Source organism: Panulirus ornatus, chromosome 67 (genome assembly GCF_036320965.1).
Source record: "Panulirus ornatus isolate Po-2019 chromosome 67, ASM3632096v1, whole genome shotgun sequence".
Classification (NCBI taxonomy): Eukaryota; Metazoa; Arthropoda; class Malacostraca; order Decapoda; family Palinuridae; genus Panulirus; species Panulirus ornatus.
This window is the reverse complement of record NC_092290.1, coordinates 10,971,294-10,989,676: the sequence shown is the minus strand read 5'-3', so window position 1 is coordinate 10,989,676 and position 18,383 is coordinate 10,971,294. Positions and strand designations below refer to the sequence as shown.

Genomic DNA, 18,383 nt, shown 5'->3' with positions numbered 1-18,383 from the left:
TGTGTGTGTGTGTGTGTGTGTGTGTGTGTGTGTGAGGAAGTCTGCTTGTGTGGGAACTCTTGTTTTTTTTTTTCTTTTTCTGTTTTGCCCCATCTTTACCAGAAAGTTCATTCTGAAAGCTGAGTTGTGAAGTCTGTGTTTTATGCTTGCACGCTGGAAGAATTATGCAGGAAGAGAAAAATTAGCACAGAGAGACTTAGAGAGAGAGAGAGAGAGAGAGAGAGAGAGAGAGAGAGAGAGAGAGAGAGAGAGAGAGAGAGAGAGAGAGAGAGAGAGAGAGAGAGTGGGGAGGTGGAGGGGGGATGGGTGGGAGGTACATGACCTGGCGTCTGACCCAGATGAGGCAGAGCGCCCCTGGTGCAGGGCACACTGGGCTGTATTTAAGGAAGGGGCACAGACCGGGCCGGCAGTTCTGAGTCTGCTGTCGCGGTCGTACCTCCCTCCCTCGCTCCCTCCAACCCTCCCTCCTGCCGTCTCTGCTCCTGCCCCACCACCTCGTCTCTCACCCACCACCCTTCACACCCATCACCCACCATCCCTCTATATCACCCAACAAACGCCCGTACTTTTACACCACCGGTCTGTGCCGTCTACCCCAACATCTGTGCCCTGCCCCTACTTCACCATCGGTGTTGACAAGACTCACACCCACACCCTCACGCCCATCGTAGTCAATATATTCCTCCACTGAACGCCCATCTTCAACAACACCCACGAAGCCTGCTTCAATCATGCACGCCCACGGTAAGGACCCTCACAAGAAAGTCCGGCTCCGTTACGTGACTAAATACGGGGGAGAAGTATCGGCTAGAGGGTTGTGCAGGCTTGCCTTGGATGACGGGAAGGCCGTGTGGGCTACTGTGTTGCAGCCTCCGTCTCTCTGTCAGTGCGGACCGTCAGTGGGGACGACGGTAGAAGGTTCAGATGCTGTACAGGAGCTTTCGATCCTGTGATGTATGGTCGGGAAGGATGGTCGAAGGGTTCATCCTTGATCTATCCGTATATTCCTGGAGATTACCCTCTTCGTTACTATTTGGGGTCATGAAGTAAAAGCTATTGGGTATATCATTAAAAGAGAAATCAGTCATTTGCGAGATAACGTTAGTGTCTAAGATCGTATTACAATCAAGACCAAAAGTTAAGACAGGAATTGGGAGGCTCCATGGTGGCGAGGTGACCTAATGTCAACTTACCACACAGACATCAGAGCGAAGTTTTGTCTGTACAACCAAGATCACACGTAGGACTCCAGTCGTCACTGTCACGTAACGTGGGGCAAGTTGGATCTGCGAGTAGGAGAAGAGGAGGAGGAGGAGGAAGGTCTTTAGTTACGTTAAGATACGCGTGACACATGTAACCTGACCTTACCTCAGAGCCTTGGTGGATTCTGTGAGCTCTAGGCTCATCAGCTGCCCTGGGTTATCGCTGGAAGTCGTCAGCGTCAGAGCTACGTCCGTATATCATCCACCAACTGAAGACTACATGGTCTTACACCTTCTTCAGGAGTTGAGGATGGTGCCTGAGACCACATACGCCCCCGAAGTGTACGTGGGATCCTGCAGCAGAGTGTTGTGGTGACCTGCCACACACACACACACACACACACACACACACACACACACACACACACACCTTCTTCAGGAGTTGAGGATGGTTCCTGAGACCACATACGCTCCCGAGGTGTACGTGGGATCCTGCAGCAGAACGTTGTGGTAACCACACCCACACACCCCACACACCCACCCACACCACCTCAGTGGCTCACCCGGTTCATTCTTGAGAAGCTGGTTATTTCGGAGTGCGGTTCCCGTTGGGAGAAAAGATAACTGGGTACACACAGATTGCTTCAGATGATGGATTATAATTCCTGTCTGATGACACTCATTTTGTGGGTTTTTCGTGATTTTTTGCGACTCAGATGCAATTCTGGGGATAATCGCAAAATGAACATCGCGTTACTTTACGGAGAGCGTTGCGCATCAACCTTGGTGAAAAGATATCTGGATCAGATGTCTTTTAGGCGGTATTTTGGATGCATGATCAGATTCTCATTGAAATCGAAGAGTCTCCATTTGATAAATGAAATGGCTGATTCACATGCGCGACTGAATTCTATGACTGAATTCTATCCACAACGATGTCTATTTCTTCTCTTCCTCGACTAGGGAGTGGAACTTTTCATCGTCTCATTTCCTTTTCTTTCCACTCAGCTCCTTTGCAAAAGGTAAGTCTCTCATTATCTTAAAAACACGGTTGACAATTTCTATTTCCGTCGTGTTACTCAGCAAGGCCCGATCTTGATGCAGGCATTGGTACGCAACTCCAGTACTTTGCATGGGTGTATATATCAAGAAAAAAAAGATGATAAGTAAAGGGGAACCATTACAATGCATCTCACGTATTAGATTACTTGCGTTTTGAAGAATGAAATGGCTATTATTCTCCTTATATGTTATTGTCTTGTATGATTGTGTATTTGTTTAGTTTGTGTGATTGTATAAGTTTGTGCATGTGTGTGACTCTCTGTCTGTCTGTCTGTCCCTCTGTCTTCTTGTCTGTCTATCGCTCTGTCTTCTTGTCTGTCTGTCCCTCTGTCTTCTTGTCTGTCTGTCCCTCTGTCTTCTTGTCTGTCTGTCCCTCTGTCTTCTTGTCTGTCTGTCCCTCTGTCTTCTTGTCTGTCTGTCCCTCTGTCTTCTTGTCTGTCTGTCCCTCTGTCTTCTTGTCTGTCTGTCCCTCTGTCTTCTTATCTGTCTGTCCCTCTGTCTTCTTGTCTGTCTGTGCCTCTGTCTTCTTATCTGTCTGTCTGCTCGGGGTAGGAGCGCTAGGAACTATAATCTGCAACGTTCCATCCACAGGAACACTGGCCGTGTTCCTGCTGTCCCTCCTCGTCGTGAGCCAGGCGGTCCAGGAACGGAACCCCTCCGTCGCAGGGAGCCACAGGCAGGGCAGGGTCGCCGACGCCCTCCGGGTGGCCAGAGAGGTCCCTGCGAAAGAGGCGAACTACGCGGGTGAGGGTCCATCGCCAGCAGCGCCAGAGGGGACCAAGGAGGGCGACCAGCCAGAGTGGGAGGGTCGGGGAATTCTAGGCCTGGCGAACCCCAACAACATCAGCGTCACCATCGACTCCGACGCCCTGACTACCCTCCTCTTTCTGGTGCTGGGCGCCATCGCTGTGGCTGTGATCACTGGCCTCCTTGGCGCAGGCACCGGCCTCTTAGGAGGCCTGTATGGGAATAAGTGAGTATATTGTCGAAAGGGGAAGAGTCTCTCTCTCTCTCTCTCTCTCTCTCTCTCTCTCTCTCTCTCTCTCTCTCTCTCTCTCTCTCTCTCTCTCTCTCTCTCTCTCTCTCTCTCTCTCTTTTCTGAGGCTTTCCCGTGTCGGGAGACCAGTCTCAACTCCCCCCCCCTCTCTCTCTCTCTCTCTCTCTCTCTCTCTCTCTCTCTCTCTCTCTCTCTCTCTCTCTCTCTCTCTCGTCCACACGCGGGAGAGCTGTAGTAGAGCTGAGCGTACACGGGCGTGTTCCCCCAGTGCATATTGTCCAATGAGGGGAGCCTTTCCTTTGCACCATGACCCGCAGGTGAGTACATGTGAGGAAATCGGGACTCACTAGTGAGGAGGAGTCATATGCCGTCGCCTTACCCATCGAATGCGTGTCCTTGTGTGAGACAGACCCATATTACCATAGGTTACTGCATCAGAACTTGTTATGAAATGGTCATTGCAGCGCTAGAAACAAACACAAAAAAAGGCTGCATGCGCTCACATCCATTTTCTAGCTGTCTTGTGTAATGTATCGAAACCACAGCCCCTTATCCCAAATCCAAGCCCAACAGACCTTTCCATAACTTCCCCCGGGCCTCTTCACACATTCTGGTTCGCTCGATTGACAACACATCGACCCATGTATACCACATCGTTCCAATTCATTCTATCCCGAGCGCGTCTCTCACCCTCTTGCATGTTTAGGCCCCGATCACTTGAAACCTCTTTCACTCCGAACCTCAACAAACTAGAGGCCTCAGCAACAACGAATCAGAGGTCTGGACCCTAATCGAGTCAAAATCCTCAACATGAATGATTCAGAGGCCTGAACATGAATGAATCAGAGGCCTCAACATGAATGAATCAGAGGCCTCAACATCAATGAATCAGAGACCTTAACATAACTGAATCAGAGGCCTCAACATGAACGAATCAGAGGCCTCAACATCAATGAATCAGAGGCCTCAACATCAATGAATCAAAAGCCTCAGTGCAACCAATCAAAGGCCTCAACAGCAACTAAACAGAGGCCTCGACATCAACAAATCAGAAGCTTTGATGGAAGTGTAAATAAAGAGAGGAATGTCCGCGCCTGCGCAGGACCCGTGACGAACTCTAGCAATGTCCCAGATGTGCGCAGGCAGGAAGCCTGTTTTGATGTTCGATCTCTCGTCATCTTAAAGGATTTATGAGTACGCGAAAACTCTTTTCCATACATATTTGTAGCACCCAGCACGGCAGATTTTGATCTGGAAAAAAAAGAGCTCTCATTTCTATCGATTCAATTTAGCCTATACAACCACGACATTTATGATACACTCAAGTCGAATTGTACGAAATTATTCTAGCTTGCTGTATCCTGCAACTTTCTGTGATAAATGGCAACTCTTGCGATTCAAACCAAGACAACCACAACAACAAAAACGAGCCATATATCGAGTGAGAGAGTGTTTGACTCTTCAGCTATCCTGGACACTTGAAGGTATTGAAGATCTTTCACTTGTTAGTTATAACTCGAAGTTGGTTGTTGATTATAACTCGAAGTTGGTTGTTAGTTATAAGTTGAAGTTAATGGTTATTACGTCCCTGGCAGTTCATAGGCCTTAATTTCAACCCAACCACCCAAAAACGAACATTGTGTATATGGCCTCAGCCTACTATGAGTGACCATCAATGTCCACACGTTGGTTCCGGTTGCTTATAGTTACTAGTCCCAGGGCACACCACAAGCAAGGTAAGGCACATCACGTCAAAGTACCGTACGTTAACCATTCGTCTCTGACTCTCTCTGTACTCTTTTTCCCCTTGGCGTCACTACACCAACGGTGCTCCACCCCTTGCCTCCGTTCGAGACGGTTGTTTTCGAAGCCTGGTCTCCATGGAAAACAGTAAGTAATAGCGAGTAGCAGAGCCATTATGAATGTTGCTCTATTGTAAATATGCCAATTACTTTAAGGATTCTGTTGTACATATGTATCAAATCTGTTTTGGATGTTTCTGTACCTAACCAAGCATCACTTTGCACCTCTTTTGTAAATAGTTAGACGATCAGGTAACTCTATTCAACACGTATCAACTTTGCTCTCAGCTTAGTAAACACAGAACCATTAGCTATGCATTTGTAACGATTCCTTTGTCCATACCATCTGATTCTTTGCTCATACTTCTTCAGATACCTCTTACCCATACTGTCCGTATGTATGTATATATATGTATATATATATATATATATATATATATATATATATATATATATATATATATATATATATGATCAGTCCAGCTACTGACACTGAGTGATGATGGACAGAGGTGCTTTTTTACGTCATGAATTATGATATACGTTGTATAGATATGAAGTCAAAAATCCGATAGTCAACCCTGGCCACCATTTATCCTCGGAGGTCTTTCGCCATCTTCCCTACAGAGCGTCATCATGATAGAGGACATGATCACGTAGTAGCCCAGTAGACGGTCGAGCATGTAGACAGTTGCTATGGCTTGAGAGAAAAAGAAAATAGAGACAGATTCTTTTCTACCGTCTACATCTTGGCAAACACTGCATCTCCATATGGTTTACATTGGGTTCTTGGTCAGACATATTGTATATATCATCCTCAACCTTTTCTATACAGTAACTTTCCACAGATATAGAAAAACTTAGATCCCCCTAACATCACTAAGTCTCTAGCTCAACTTGGTAACTAATCTTTACTTTCGACCTGCCTCACAACTGTTGTAAATATGATTTTATTTTTTTCCATTGTACTGTGGTTATCCAAGAGTTGTAAATACTGTACATAGATGGACTTGTACTCACTGGCCTGCCTCCTTCCTTCCCTCCCACCGACTTCGTGACATACAGGAGCTACGGCACTGGGTTCTCCTCCTCCGGCAGCGGTTACGACTACGGCCCATCTTCCTCCTCCTCCTACTCCGTCTACAGGTCCATAGAGGAGGCTGAGAAGAAGTACCAGTAGACTGCCCCTACGGCCCTGGCCCTCCGTATACATAGGAACCTCTACAGCCATGACCTCAGTAGATACGATCTCTACAACCCAATCTCTACACAGGACATCTACAACCCTGACCTCAGTTGACCTCAGTAGATACGATCTCTTTCTACAACCCTGACTTCTACAACCCTGACCTCAGTAGATATGATCTCTACAACCCTGACCCTCATATACATAGGAATCTACAACCATGACCTCAGAAGATATGATCTCTACAACCCTGATTCCCATATACACAGGACTTCTACAACCCTGACCTCAGTAGATACGATCTCTACAACCCTGATCCCTATATACACAGGACAGCTACAACCCAGACCTCAGTTGATTCGATCTCTACAACCCTGATCCCTATATACACAGGACAGCTACAACCCTGATCCCCATATACACAGGACTTCTACAACCCTGACCTCAGTTGATATGATCTCTACAACCCTGACCCCCATATACACAGGACTTCTACAACCCTGACCTCAGTAGATACGATCTCTACAACCTTGACCCCCATATACACAGGACATCTACGACCCTGACCTCAGTAGATATGGTCTCTACAACCCTGACCCTCATATACATAGGACTTCTACAAACCTGACATCTGTATTATATAATTTCTAAAACCATAGCATCCATAGAAATGGTAACTACAACCTTGACCTCCATAGATATGATCTCACAACTCATACGTCCACACATATGAACTCCACAACCCTGAACTCTATAGATTTTACCCTCACAACTATGACCTCCATATAGATATAACCAACCCCCCCCCTACAAACCAATGACCTTTGTAGATACGATCTTTACAACCCTGACTACCACAGGACCTCAGCAGTTATGATTACTACAACCCTGGCCTCCATACATATGACCTCCATGCCTCTACGAATAGTACTTGACAAGACTGTGTCCAGGAAGACGAATGTAACCTATGAAACCCGTGTCTACAACCTTGAACCCCCAAGCAACATTTACAACCCGTCTGCAAACACGACATCTACAACCATGACAGCTACAATCACGACTCCTGACAACCTCCAATGACCTATTTTTTTAACCCTGATGTTGGCAAACAAGACGGACAACTATAGACGCCACAACCATGCATTCTACAACTACAACCTCTGTAACTATCCCATACCACAGCCCTTTATCTCTACCACTATCATACTTACAACCCTACCTTCTAAATCCTCTACCTACACACATCTAGCTCCTACAGACCTGACTCCACTGTAACCACCACAACCCCTCACCACCCTTACACACAGCTACAAGCCTGAACTCTACAACCCTGACACCTATAACCTGAAGTCGTGACGTCTATGACACAGACAAATGTTGATGATGACTCCTATTACGCTGATTATTGCACACGTGACTTACAGTCATGTCTTACAACCCTGACTTACAACCTTGACTCCAACAAACTTGACTCTTACGAAACATGACATCCATAAACGTGACCTGTATAAGCCTGACTCCTACAAACACTGAATACTATAAATATGACTCCTACAATCACTACCCCTACATACCTGACTCCTACAATCACTACCCCCACATACCTGACCCCCTACAAACACCACCCCCACAAACCTGACTCCTACAATCACTACCCCCACATACCTGACCCCCTACAAACACCACCCCCACAAACCTGACTCCTACAATCACTACCCCCACATACCTGACCCCTACAATCACTACCCCTACATACCTGACTCCTACAATCACTACCCCTACAAACCTGACCCCCTACAAACACCATCCCTACAAACCTGGCCCCTACAAACACCACCCCTACAAACCTGACTCTTACAATCACTCCCCTTACAAACCTGACTTGCTTATAACCCACACCCAGTACAAACCCCGACTTCTACAACCCTGTCGTAGCTCACTGACCTTCACAACCATGACCCTACATGACTGTGACACATACAATATGACCTCTACGATCCACCGATGTAGATGTGACCTTCAACCGAGGGACTTTACAACTACAACCTGTACAAAGCTTGACTGAAACGAGACTATCTCTTCACAACCATAAGCCATCCAAGCTTATATATATATATATATATATATATATATATATATATATATATATATATATATATATATATATATATATATATATATATATATATATATATATATATATATATATATATATATATATATATATATATATATATATTCTATCTATTGTAATAATATAAACATTTACGGTTATTGTATAGATTAATTATTTCATATTTATCTAATAAATTATTGTTATATATATATATGTAGTACATTAATTACCCCCTCGTAATGAGTGACTACTAATAGTCTAAGTGTGTGTGTGTGTGTGTGTGTGTGTGTGTGTGTGTGTGTTAGCTTAACTCCTCCAACCTGGTGTTGGGGTCGAGCCATGTGAATGACCCCCAGCATGTCAACAAACAGGTTAAACGTGTCTTGTTGTGACATTGAATTACATGTCTCCCTGACCACCATGCACCTCCCTGACCACCATACACCTCCCTGACCACCATATACCCCCATACATCTCCCTGACCACCATACACCTCCCTCACCACCATAACCCACCAAGGACATCCCAGACAGTTGGTTGAGTGGGTCAGTATCAGGTGGTCTACAGACGATGCAGCCATAATTGGTGACACTGAAGATTCCCTCTTGCCTCACCTCAGCTGTTGAGGACAGGAGGCAAATGGTAAATGACCACAGACTCTCCCTCACCCGTCCAGCTGTCGCCTTACCTTGCTTGCTTAACCCTCACATCACCAGCATAACTACAGCCAACTTGCCAAGGGGCCCACACTGTTGACGCCCACACCATCAACGCTGCTAAGGGCACCACACTATCAACGCTGCTAAGGGCCCACACCATCAACGCTGCGAGGGTCCCACACCATCAACGCTGCTAAGGGCACCACACTATCAACGCTGCTAAGGGCCCACACCATCAACGCTGCTAAGGGCACCACACTATCAACGCTGCGAGGGTCCCACACCATCAACGCTGCTAAGGGCCCACACCATCAACGCTGCTAAGGGCACCACACCATCAACGCTGCGAGGGTCCCACACCATCAACGCTGCTGAGGGCCCACACCATCAACGCTGCTAAGGGCCGCACACCATCAACGCTGTTGGGGGCCCACACCATCAACGCTGCTGGGGGGCGAGGGGAACGCACTATCTGCACTGTTGGGGGAACAGTCGCAGCTCATGACTAAAACATCATCTTCGCCAGACGTCCAAACGCAACCCAGGAGATGCTTCCAGGGGTTGCCAGAGTCCACCTGCTTTGATACGAGGATGCTAAAGTCCACCAGCTTTGATAAGAGGATACTAAAGTCCATCTGCTTTGATAGGAGGATGCCAAAGTGCACCTGCTTTGAGAATAGGATGCCAAAGTCCACCTGCTTTGATAATAGGATGCCAAAGTCCACCTACTTTGATAAGAGAATGCTAAAGTCCACCTGCTTTGATAAGAGGATGCTAAAGTCCAGCTGCTTTGATAGGAGGATGCCAAAGTCCACCTGCTTTGAGAATAGGATGCCAAAGTCTACCTACTTTGATAAGAGAATGCTAAAGTCCACCTGCTTTGATAAGTGGATGCCAAAGTCCAACTGTTTTGAGAAGTGGATGTTAAAGTCCACCTCCTTTGGGAAGTAGATGCCAAAGTCCACCTGCTTTGAGACGTATTAAATAAACATCCCTTTCTGGATAATTCCCAGGCAGGTTAGGGACACAGGGACCTGCGTGGCATCACGGGCCAGTCCACCTCACTCCACTGGACGAGAATTTGAGCGAGGTAGTGGCTGGAAACCTTCCAAGAGGAGGAGGATCAATGTGGAGGCGAGTTCAATGCTCCTTGATCTCATTCACTAAGGCATTTAAGCCTGCCTTCCTACTTGTTGTCTCCTCACGGCCACAGACCAGCCAGATGGCACGCTGCCATCTGGAAGAGGATGGACTTTAGTTATACGCCTGAGGTCAAAACCTCAACCCATTAAGGGAGAAATCCAACCCTCTCCTCTGTAGCTGTGGGCCGCCACACCTGATTTCTATCGGTCATCCTATGCTTATCCCCATGGACGGCAGCCGCGAGAGAGACAGCCGATGGCCAGACAGCATGTTCAAGACTTGAATGCCAGTCGCCTCAAGCGTGGAGGAGGCAAGGAAAAAAAAGAATAGAAGAATAGTGCTACCTGGGGCCCAAAGGAGTGGAACTCGACAGCCACTGAAGTGCTGGATCCCTCCGCCCGTCTTGCTTTAATGGATGAGACCATTCGTCTCAGCTGCCACAATGCATTGCACGATTCTCAATTCTTGGGTCATCTGGGACTGATTTCGACCATAGGTCAAGTTTTCCTTTAAATGTGTCGGTCGTCGCTCCGTGAGTGCTTCTCGTTGCTCCTGGTCGTACTACAGAGAGAGAGAGAGAGAGAGAGAGAGAGAGAGAGAGAGAGAGAGAGAGAGAGAGAGAGAGAGAGAGAGAGAGAGAGAGTCCACGGGATGAGGGCCAGAGACCATCATTACATTCTGTCATATCCTCATCGTCAGGACCCTGAGATCCTTAGGAATACATAGGTACGCACACAGACCACACAGACCACTGGGACTCTACACGAAGCTGTTCCTAATAGTGGAGTGAGGTCTTCCTCGATAACACTGACCCTTCGTCCACCACAACACAGATGGTCCATAACCATCATCAAGTTCGTGTTCATAGCACGATCTCTGTGTGTGTGTGTGTGTGTATATATATATATATATATATATATATATATATATATATATATATATATATATATATATATATATATCACGGCTATGAAAAACCTTCCAGTTTTTTCTTAAATAAACACCAAAGCATTGGGGTAATAGAATTGAATCTGACGTATAGAATAAGATATTTATTCTCATTATCAAATCGTAAAAAAAAAATCATTATACAAAGCAGTATTTTGTTTATGTACGTGTTCGATCCGTACCCACATCCGGATGTGAAGGGTTGGTCTAGAGGAACTTCTTGGTGGCGTCTTCATCGAAGTGCCTAAGGACGCTGTAGGAGGAGCTGCTGCTCTCCCCGTGGTGCTGGTGTTGGTATGGGGCGGCAGCTGCATACGCCCTGTTAGGGAGGGAAAATCACAAGGCTCTGTTAACCACACGTTCGAGATGGGAATATTGTATTTCTCTCTGTCAGAGTTGCAACACTGGTGCTGTCAACTGTACACTGACAGCAGTGTATCCTAGTCATACTTTTCAGTTGTACTGTATACTGACAACATAACCAGTGATGGTGTTAGTGTACTTTATAATGACAACAGTGTTCACTAGCTACGCTGTGAGTGTCCTGTATACTGACAACAGTGAAATAAGTATTTTAAACTGACAACGAATGTCATCAAGTGACGTTATGATTAGTGTATACTGACAATAGCTGTTAACCAACGGCACTTCTTCAGAAACAGAGAAAAACATCTGAAGGTTACAGGTGAAAATTAGGTTCTTATCAACAGAGGTGATGGTCAAGACGAGCCTTCAAGATCCACAATATATGTCATACCAAAAGTTAAGGGTAAGATATTTGACACAGACGGTGAGGACAGACAATCATTGTATGATTTTCATGGTCCGTTTGACACCATCATCCTTGAACAAAACATCTGCCAGCTACGCACTCAAGGACTTTCGTTCCTCGAACCCAATGTATCCATCTACTTACTCCAATGTATCCATCTACTTACTCCATTGTATCCATCTACTTACCCCATTATATCCATTTACTTACTCCAATGTATCCATCTACTTACTCCATTAACAGGGCGTATCCATCTACTTCAATTGTATCCATCTACTAAATCCAATTGTATCCACCTACTAACTCCAATTGATCCATCTACTAACTCCAATTGTATCCATCTACTTACTCCAATGTATCCATCTACTTACGCCAGTTGTGTCCATCTACTTATTCCAATTGTATCCATCTACTAACTCCAATTGTATCTTCCTTTCCCATTTCATTCGATTGCCGGAGATGGTCTCTGTCCACGGCAAGGAAGAGGGGACCAGCCCTCTCCTCTGACACCTTCGCAGAGCTTGGCTTCTGCCTTTCCAAAACCACACAGCAGCAAACATTTCAATGCATTGATGATAAGGGACGATACGAAACCCCTCAACCACCTAGTGGAAACCACATCTGTTGATCCCCCTCAACTGTGTCTTTAGTCTGGTGTTACCTAGAGTCGGTTCGGACGCCCCTATTGCAAGCCAAGGGTAGTGTCAGGTCTTCCATACACCTCTGTTATAAACGCAAGGCCATAAGATCATATAACTTGGACCTCGATGGCCTTTTAGTATGACAGCCATCACTCGGTATGTTTACAGTCCATCAGCTGACGTTCCTACGGGGGGGGGGAGGGTTCCTTTGTTGACGAATGTCAGCTGACGTCTTATTGTTTACAGTCGTCAGCTGATACCTCCGAAACGTGGCGTCGCAATGTTTACATAAATCAGCTGATGGTACGCGTGTAAGCGATTTGCTTATGATAGACAAGCCAGTTGGAATTCGTGAGTTTTCTCGTACACGTTCGCCATCTGATGACATGTTCTACTGGCAGATGTTGATAATAGCGGAGCATTGGAGTAAACCTGCTGAATAATGGATTAAAAAAAAAGAAATCAACATGCTAGAACGCATCTGCCATCTGGTCACTTCCGGATGTGGGGACATTAAGTTGGGGAATATAAAAAAAAAAAAATATTATGCCAGTATTATAACGAATGTTTTCTCAACGTCTGCTTTTGAGGGGAACGAAGATGATGAATGAAATAAAAAGTATAAGAAAAAAAATATGTAAATATGTTAATATCTTTCTGCCATTTTGAAACGTAATTTCGACAAACTGGCAAAGAAAATATGCAACTGAGTTTGTATAAGCATGGGACTTGAGAGATAATAAAGACGTCCACTTAGTCAATACACCAGGGACCATCTGCCCAGTGGAAGAAGAAACGAGAGATAAGTACGACTCCATAATGAAGTGTTAATTGTATCATCTGTGCAAATGGCAATGGTCTTTTAAGCACAGATTGATAATGATAATGATAATAGTAATGATAATAATAATAATAATAATAATAATTATTCCCTGCGTGTCGTAGAAGGCGACTAAAAGGGAAGGGAGCGGGGGGCTGGAAATCCTCCCCTCTCGTTTTTTTTTTTGTTTTTTTTTGTTTTTTTTTCCAAAAGAGGGAACAGAGGAGAGGTCCAGGTGAGGATATTCCCTCAAAGGCCCAGTCCTCTGTTCTTAACGCTACCTCGCTAACGCGGGAAATGGCGAATAGTATGAAAGAAAAGAAAAATAATAATAATAATAATAATAATAATGACGATGATAATAATAATGATAATAGTATTAAACAACAGAGCGTAGGTCCAGACATTAGTCACAAAGCCAGATTCTTACAAATGAATGGGAATCTTGAAAGAACCTTCGCCTTTCTTCACATCTACACTCCCTCCTGGGTGTAAACTGGTTTCTCCACATCTACACTCCCTCCTGGGTGTACACTGGTTTCTCCACATCTACACTCCCTCCTGGGTGTACACTGGTTTCTCCACATCTACACTCCCTCCTGGGTGTACACTGGTTTCTCCACATTTACACTCCATCCTGGGTGTAAACTGGTTTCTCCACATCTACACTCCATCCTGGGTGTAAACTGGTTTCTCCACATTTACACTTCCTCTTGGGAGTAAACTGGTTTCTACAGATTTACACTCCCTCTTGGGTGTAAACTGGTTTCTCCACATTTACTCTCCCTCTTGGGTGTAAACTGGTCACATGTTTATGATGAAGTGTCAGAGTACATATGATGACTGATTTACAGTGCTATAGAGATCTCTCTCCGAGACGAAACCCTTCAAGCATACACGGTTTTTTATTGTCTAACTTCAAAGGCGAAAACGAAAGCTCATAGAAGAGATTGATAAGACTGGGATCAATAATACTCATCATTAGTCTCAAACTATGAAAGTCTACCCAATAAATAAAAGAAAAAAGAAAATGTTATATGATGTACAGATTTTATGTGATGTACAGATATTATGTGATGTACAGATGTTATGTGATGTACAGATATTATGTGATGTACAGATGTTATGTGATGTACAGATGTTATGTGATGGACAGATGTTCTGTGATGTACAGATGTTCTGTGATGTACAGATGTTATGTGATGTACAAATGTTATGTGATGTACAGATATTATGTGATGTACAGATGTTATGTGATGTACAGATGTTATGTGATGTACAGATGTTATGTGATGTACGGATGTTATGTGATGTACAGATGTTATATGATGTACAGATGTTATGTGATGTACAGAGCAGCACAAGATGATAACTCTAGTTAATGGTGGTAATCAAGAATGATTTAGAGAGTAATACAAAATAATGATGCGGGAGAGGTGTAGCGGTTAGCGTTGCTGACCATGACGCATCCACGGGCCCCTCGGGGTCAAGCCCGCATGAGTTTGAATCCTGGCCACGGCAGTTGGCCCACAGTAAACCCAGATTTGTAGATGTTGCTTCCACATGCTAGAGGAGAGGAAGGGTTTGAGGACGAGTGTGTTGGGCGAGGGTGTGAGGCGAGGGTGTGTGGGTGGTGGAAAAAGAGACGTGTGGGTACGTGGGTGTGGGACAAGAAGGTGTGTGTGTTGTGAGGGACGAGGGTGTGAGGGATGGGTTACTCACGTGTGGTGGTGGGGACCTCTCTCAGCGAACAGAGTTAGGAGGACCAGCATGACCAGGCCAGCTACCACGGGCGCCAGCAAACCCAGCGCTACCCTAGACCCCAATTCGCTATCCGTGTCGAATATCAGACGCGATGGCTCCTCCTTCTCCGTCTCCTCCTCCTTCGCCTGGCTCGCCTCGGGCACGTCACCACCAGGGACCTGGCGGCCTCCCGAGGTAGTCTGGCTCAAGGGCAGCAGCAGGAGCAGTAGCAGCAGCTGCCACACCGCCGGTATTGCTATGGGTAAGAGATCGTGTGATGTGGATATGACTGCTCACGTATGTGTTTGTGTGTGTGTGTGTGTGTGCACCGTACATTGCCATCAACGCTACCACACACTACCACAGCACAGCCCAGCACCATCGATGTCTACCATACACCACAACCACACCCTTACCTCACACGTCTACCACACACCGTAGGCTGCAACTACCACCACAACCACACCATTTGCGTACCACCGCTGCCGCTGACCACCACACACTACCTCCCGCACCACAGACACGACCATACACTACCACTCACATCATCACTAATCACCATCCTACGGTACCATCACCATTAGATAGACTACCATACAGTAAGTACCATTACCATCACCTGACGCCACCACACAGCCCACAGCCACTACCACCACACTCCACTAGACGCTACCACCTCACTCCGCTAGACGCTGCTACCACACTCCGCTAGACGCTACCACCACACTCCACTAGACGCTACCACCACACTCCGCTAGACGCTACCACCCATCGCACATCATCATCACACATTACCATCACTCCTACCACACACTACGGTTGCTACCACACACACACACACACACACACACACACACACGGCTCCCAACCCCCGAACCACAAACCACCAATGCCAGTACGCACCGCCAGCCTGACTAACCGCGAACAAGAGATGAGTTAACGACCCACTCCACCAATTACAGGTCATTAAGGCGACAGCTGACGACATGCCAGGTACCGTTGGCTGTGCTGCTTACGTTAGCGAAGTGTGCTTGATATATGCGATGAGTCGAGCGGACAGGAGGCTCTGTGTCTGTCTGTTTATTAGATTCGTTTGTGTGTGTGTGTGTGTGTGTGTGTGTGTGTGTGTACCTTTTTCGTAATCATGTATTTGCATTCACTCATTTGCATTGTACTGGGAGGGAGTTTACACTCGTGGGGGCCCCATATCTTGAGCTAGCAGTGCGTTTGAGGGTATAAAGGCACATTATATGTATATGTATGAACATATCTTTATGGAAAGGACTTCATATCAAACTAGTTTCTATCACATATGACGACATAGGGAAAAATGTCAACATATGACGACATATAGGGGATAAAAATGCCAACATAAGACGACATAGAGGGGGAAAATGTCAATGTTCATCATAGTTGCAACATTTTCCAAATTCAGACATTGATGACGACCTTGCCTCGGGTTAAGCTATCAGTCTCTAACCCAGGATCATCAAGATCATGTGCACTGCAGCCCACACCCCACACCACCACAGCAGCCCACACCCTCACACCACTGCAGCCCACACTCACACACCACTGCAGCCCACACTCACACCACTGCAGTCCACACCCCCACACCACTGCAGCCCACACTCACACCACTGCAGCCCACACCCTCACACCACTGCAGCCCACACTCACACCACTGCAGCCCACACCCCCACACCACTGCAGTCCACACCCCCACACCACTGCAGCCCACACTCACACCACTGCAGCCCACACCCCCACACCACTGCAGCCCACACTCACACCACAGCAGCCCACACCCCCACACCACTGCAGTCCACACCCCCACACCACTGCAGCCCACACTCACACCACTGCAGCCCACACCCCCCACACCACTGCAGCCCACACCACCACCACCACTGCAGCCCACATCATCGCCGTTTCCCGCATCAGAGAGGTAGCGCCAGAAAACAGACGAAGAATGGCCCATGCACATATATACATACACGCTCATACACGCACATATACACAGAAATATACATATCAACATATACACATAAACACACATATACGTACACAGAAATATATATATACAAACATATTCATACTTGCTTGCCTTCATCCATTCCTGGCGCTACCCCGACCCACAGGAAACAGCATCACTATCCAATGTTTTAGCGAGGGAGCGCCAGGAAAACAGACAAAAAAGGCCACATTCGTTCACACTCAGTCTATATATATATATATATATATATATATATATATATATATATATATATATATATATATATAGATATAGATATATATATATATATATATATATATATATATATATATATATATATATATATATATATATATATATATATATATATATATATATATATATAGTGCATTGCACGATACAACCTCTCATGGGCGTGGCGTACCGTGGCTGGGCATAGTGGTGGGCGTGGATGAAGCGCGGGGAAAAGAACGACCCCCACCCCGAAATGTATCTGTTGGGGAAGGTGTTGGTGGTGTGCCGCATGCGGCGGCGACGTCCCACGGTGCTGGCAGGTCGTGGACTGGAGCCTCACCTGCCGCACTCCCATTTTAAGTACACATCGCAGATGTTTTTCCCTCGGTGAGTGAGTGAGGTCAGTGTTTGGACTCCCTACCCTCCATCGGCACCCAGCTGGCTTCCCCCCGGGGACGGATGAAGGTCAAGGGCATGTCTTGGCGACACAGAAAGAAAATCAGAATACCGTAAGTTTTAAATCTTCTGTTCAACGGGACACACAGGAAACTGGAGGAAATGTGTTATAACAGAGACGAACTAGTGCAACGAAGGGATCGCTGGCTCCCCCATGACCCGATGATGAGAGAGGAGACACACACCCTCCTTTCCCCTTATATATATATATATATATATATATATATATATATATATATATATATATATATATATATATATATTTATCCCTGGGGATAGGGGAGAAAGAATACTTCCCACGTATTCCCTGCATGTCGTAGAAGGCGACTAAAAGGGGAAGGAGCGGGTGGCTGGAAATCCTCCCCTCTCGTTATGACACCTGTCCTCTATAGGGACCATGGGGGTCCGTGATGACACCGGTCCTCTATAGGGACCATGGGGGTTCGTGATGACACCTGTCCTCTATAGGGACCATGGGGGTTCGTGATGACACCGGTCCTCTATAGGGACCATGGGGGTTCGTGATGACACCGGTCCTCTATAGGGACCATGGGGGTTCGTGATGACACCGGTCCTCTATAGGGACCATGGGGGTTCGTTATGACA

At 46.1% G+C, this 18,383-nt stretch overlaps 2 protein-coding genes and 1 long non-coding RNA gene across 3 annotated transcripts; 1 reads left to right on the top strand and 2 right to left on the bottom strand.

The window, feature by feature from the left end:
* Positions 1 to 428: 428 nt before the first annotated feature.
* Positions 429 to 7,889, top strand: LOC139747035 (uncharacterized). The gene is made up of 3 exons (XM_071658776.1): positions 429 to 744; positions 2,856 to 3,237; positions 6,129 to 7,889. Exons 1-3 carry the CDS (start codon positions 732 to 734, stop codon positions 6,241 to 6,243), a joined length of 510 nt encoding a protein of 169 aa, XP_071514877.1. The 5' UTR covers positions 429 to 731; the 3' UTR covers positions 6,244 to 7,889.
* LOC139747036 (uncharacterized) lies at positions 3,262 to 6,733 on the bottom strand. The gene is made up of 2 exons (XR_011712299.1): positions 6,599 to 6,733; positions 3,262 to 6,536 (listed from the first exon to the last, which is right to left on the bottom strand). It is a non-coding gene; the product is annotated as an uncharacterized lncRNA (long non-coding RNA).
* Positions 7,890 to 11,230: 3,341 nt separating the features above from the next.
* LOC139747169 (uncharacterized) lies at positions 11,231 to 17,698 on the bottom strand. The gene is made up of 3 exons (XM_071659132.1): positions 17,512 to 17,698; positions 15,071 to 15,347; positions 11,231 to 11,434 (listed from the first exon to the last, which is right to left on the bottom strand). Exons 1-3 carry the CDS (start codon positions 17,522 to 17,524, stop codon positions 11,323 to 11,325), a joined length of 402 nt encoding a protein of 133 aa, XP_071515233.1. The 5' UTR covers positions 17,525 to 17,698; the 3' UTR covers positions 11,231 to 11,322.
* Between the last annotated feature and the right edge of the window lie 685 nt (positions 17,699 to 18,383).

Coding starts and splice junctions, on each gene's coding strand:
- LOC139747035 (XM_071658776.1), top strand. Junction 3,238..6,128: donor GGAGGCCTGTATGGGAATAA/GTGAGTATATTG, acceptor CGTGACATACAG/GAGCTACGGCACTGGGTTCT.
- LOC139747169 (XM_071659132.1), bottom strand. Junction 11,435..15,070: donor AGAGGTCCCCACCACCACAC/GTGAGTAACCCA, acceptor CCTCCCTAACAG/GGCGTATGCAGCTGCCGCCC.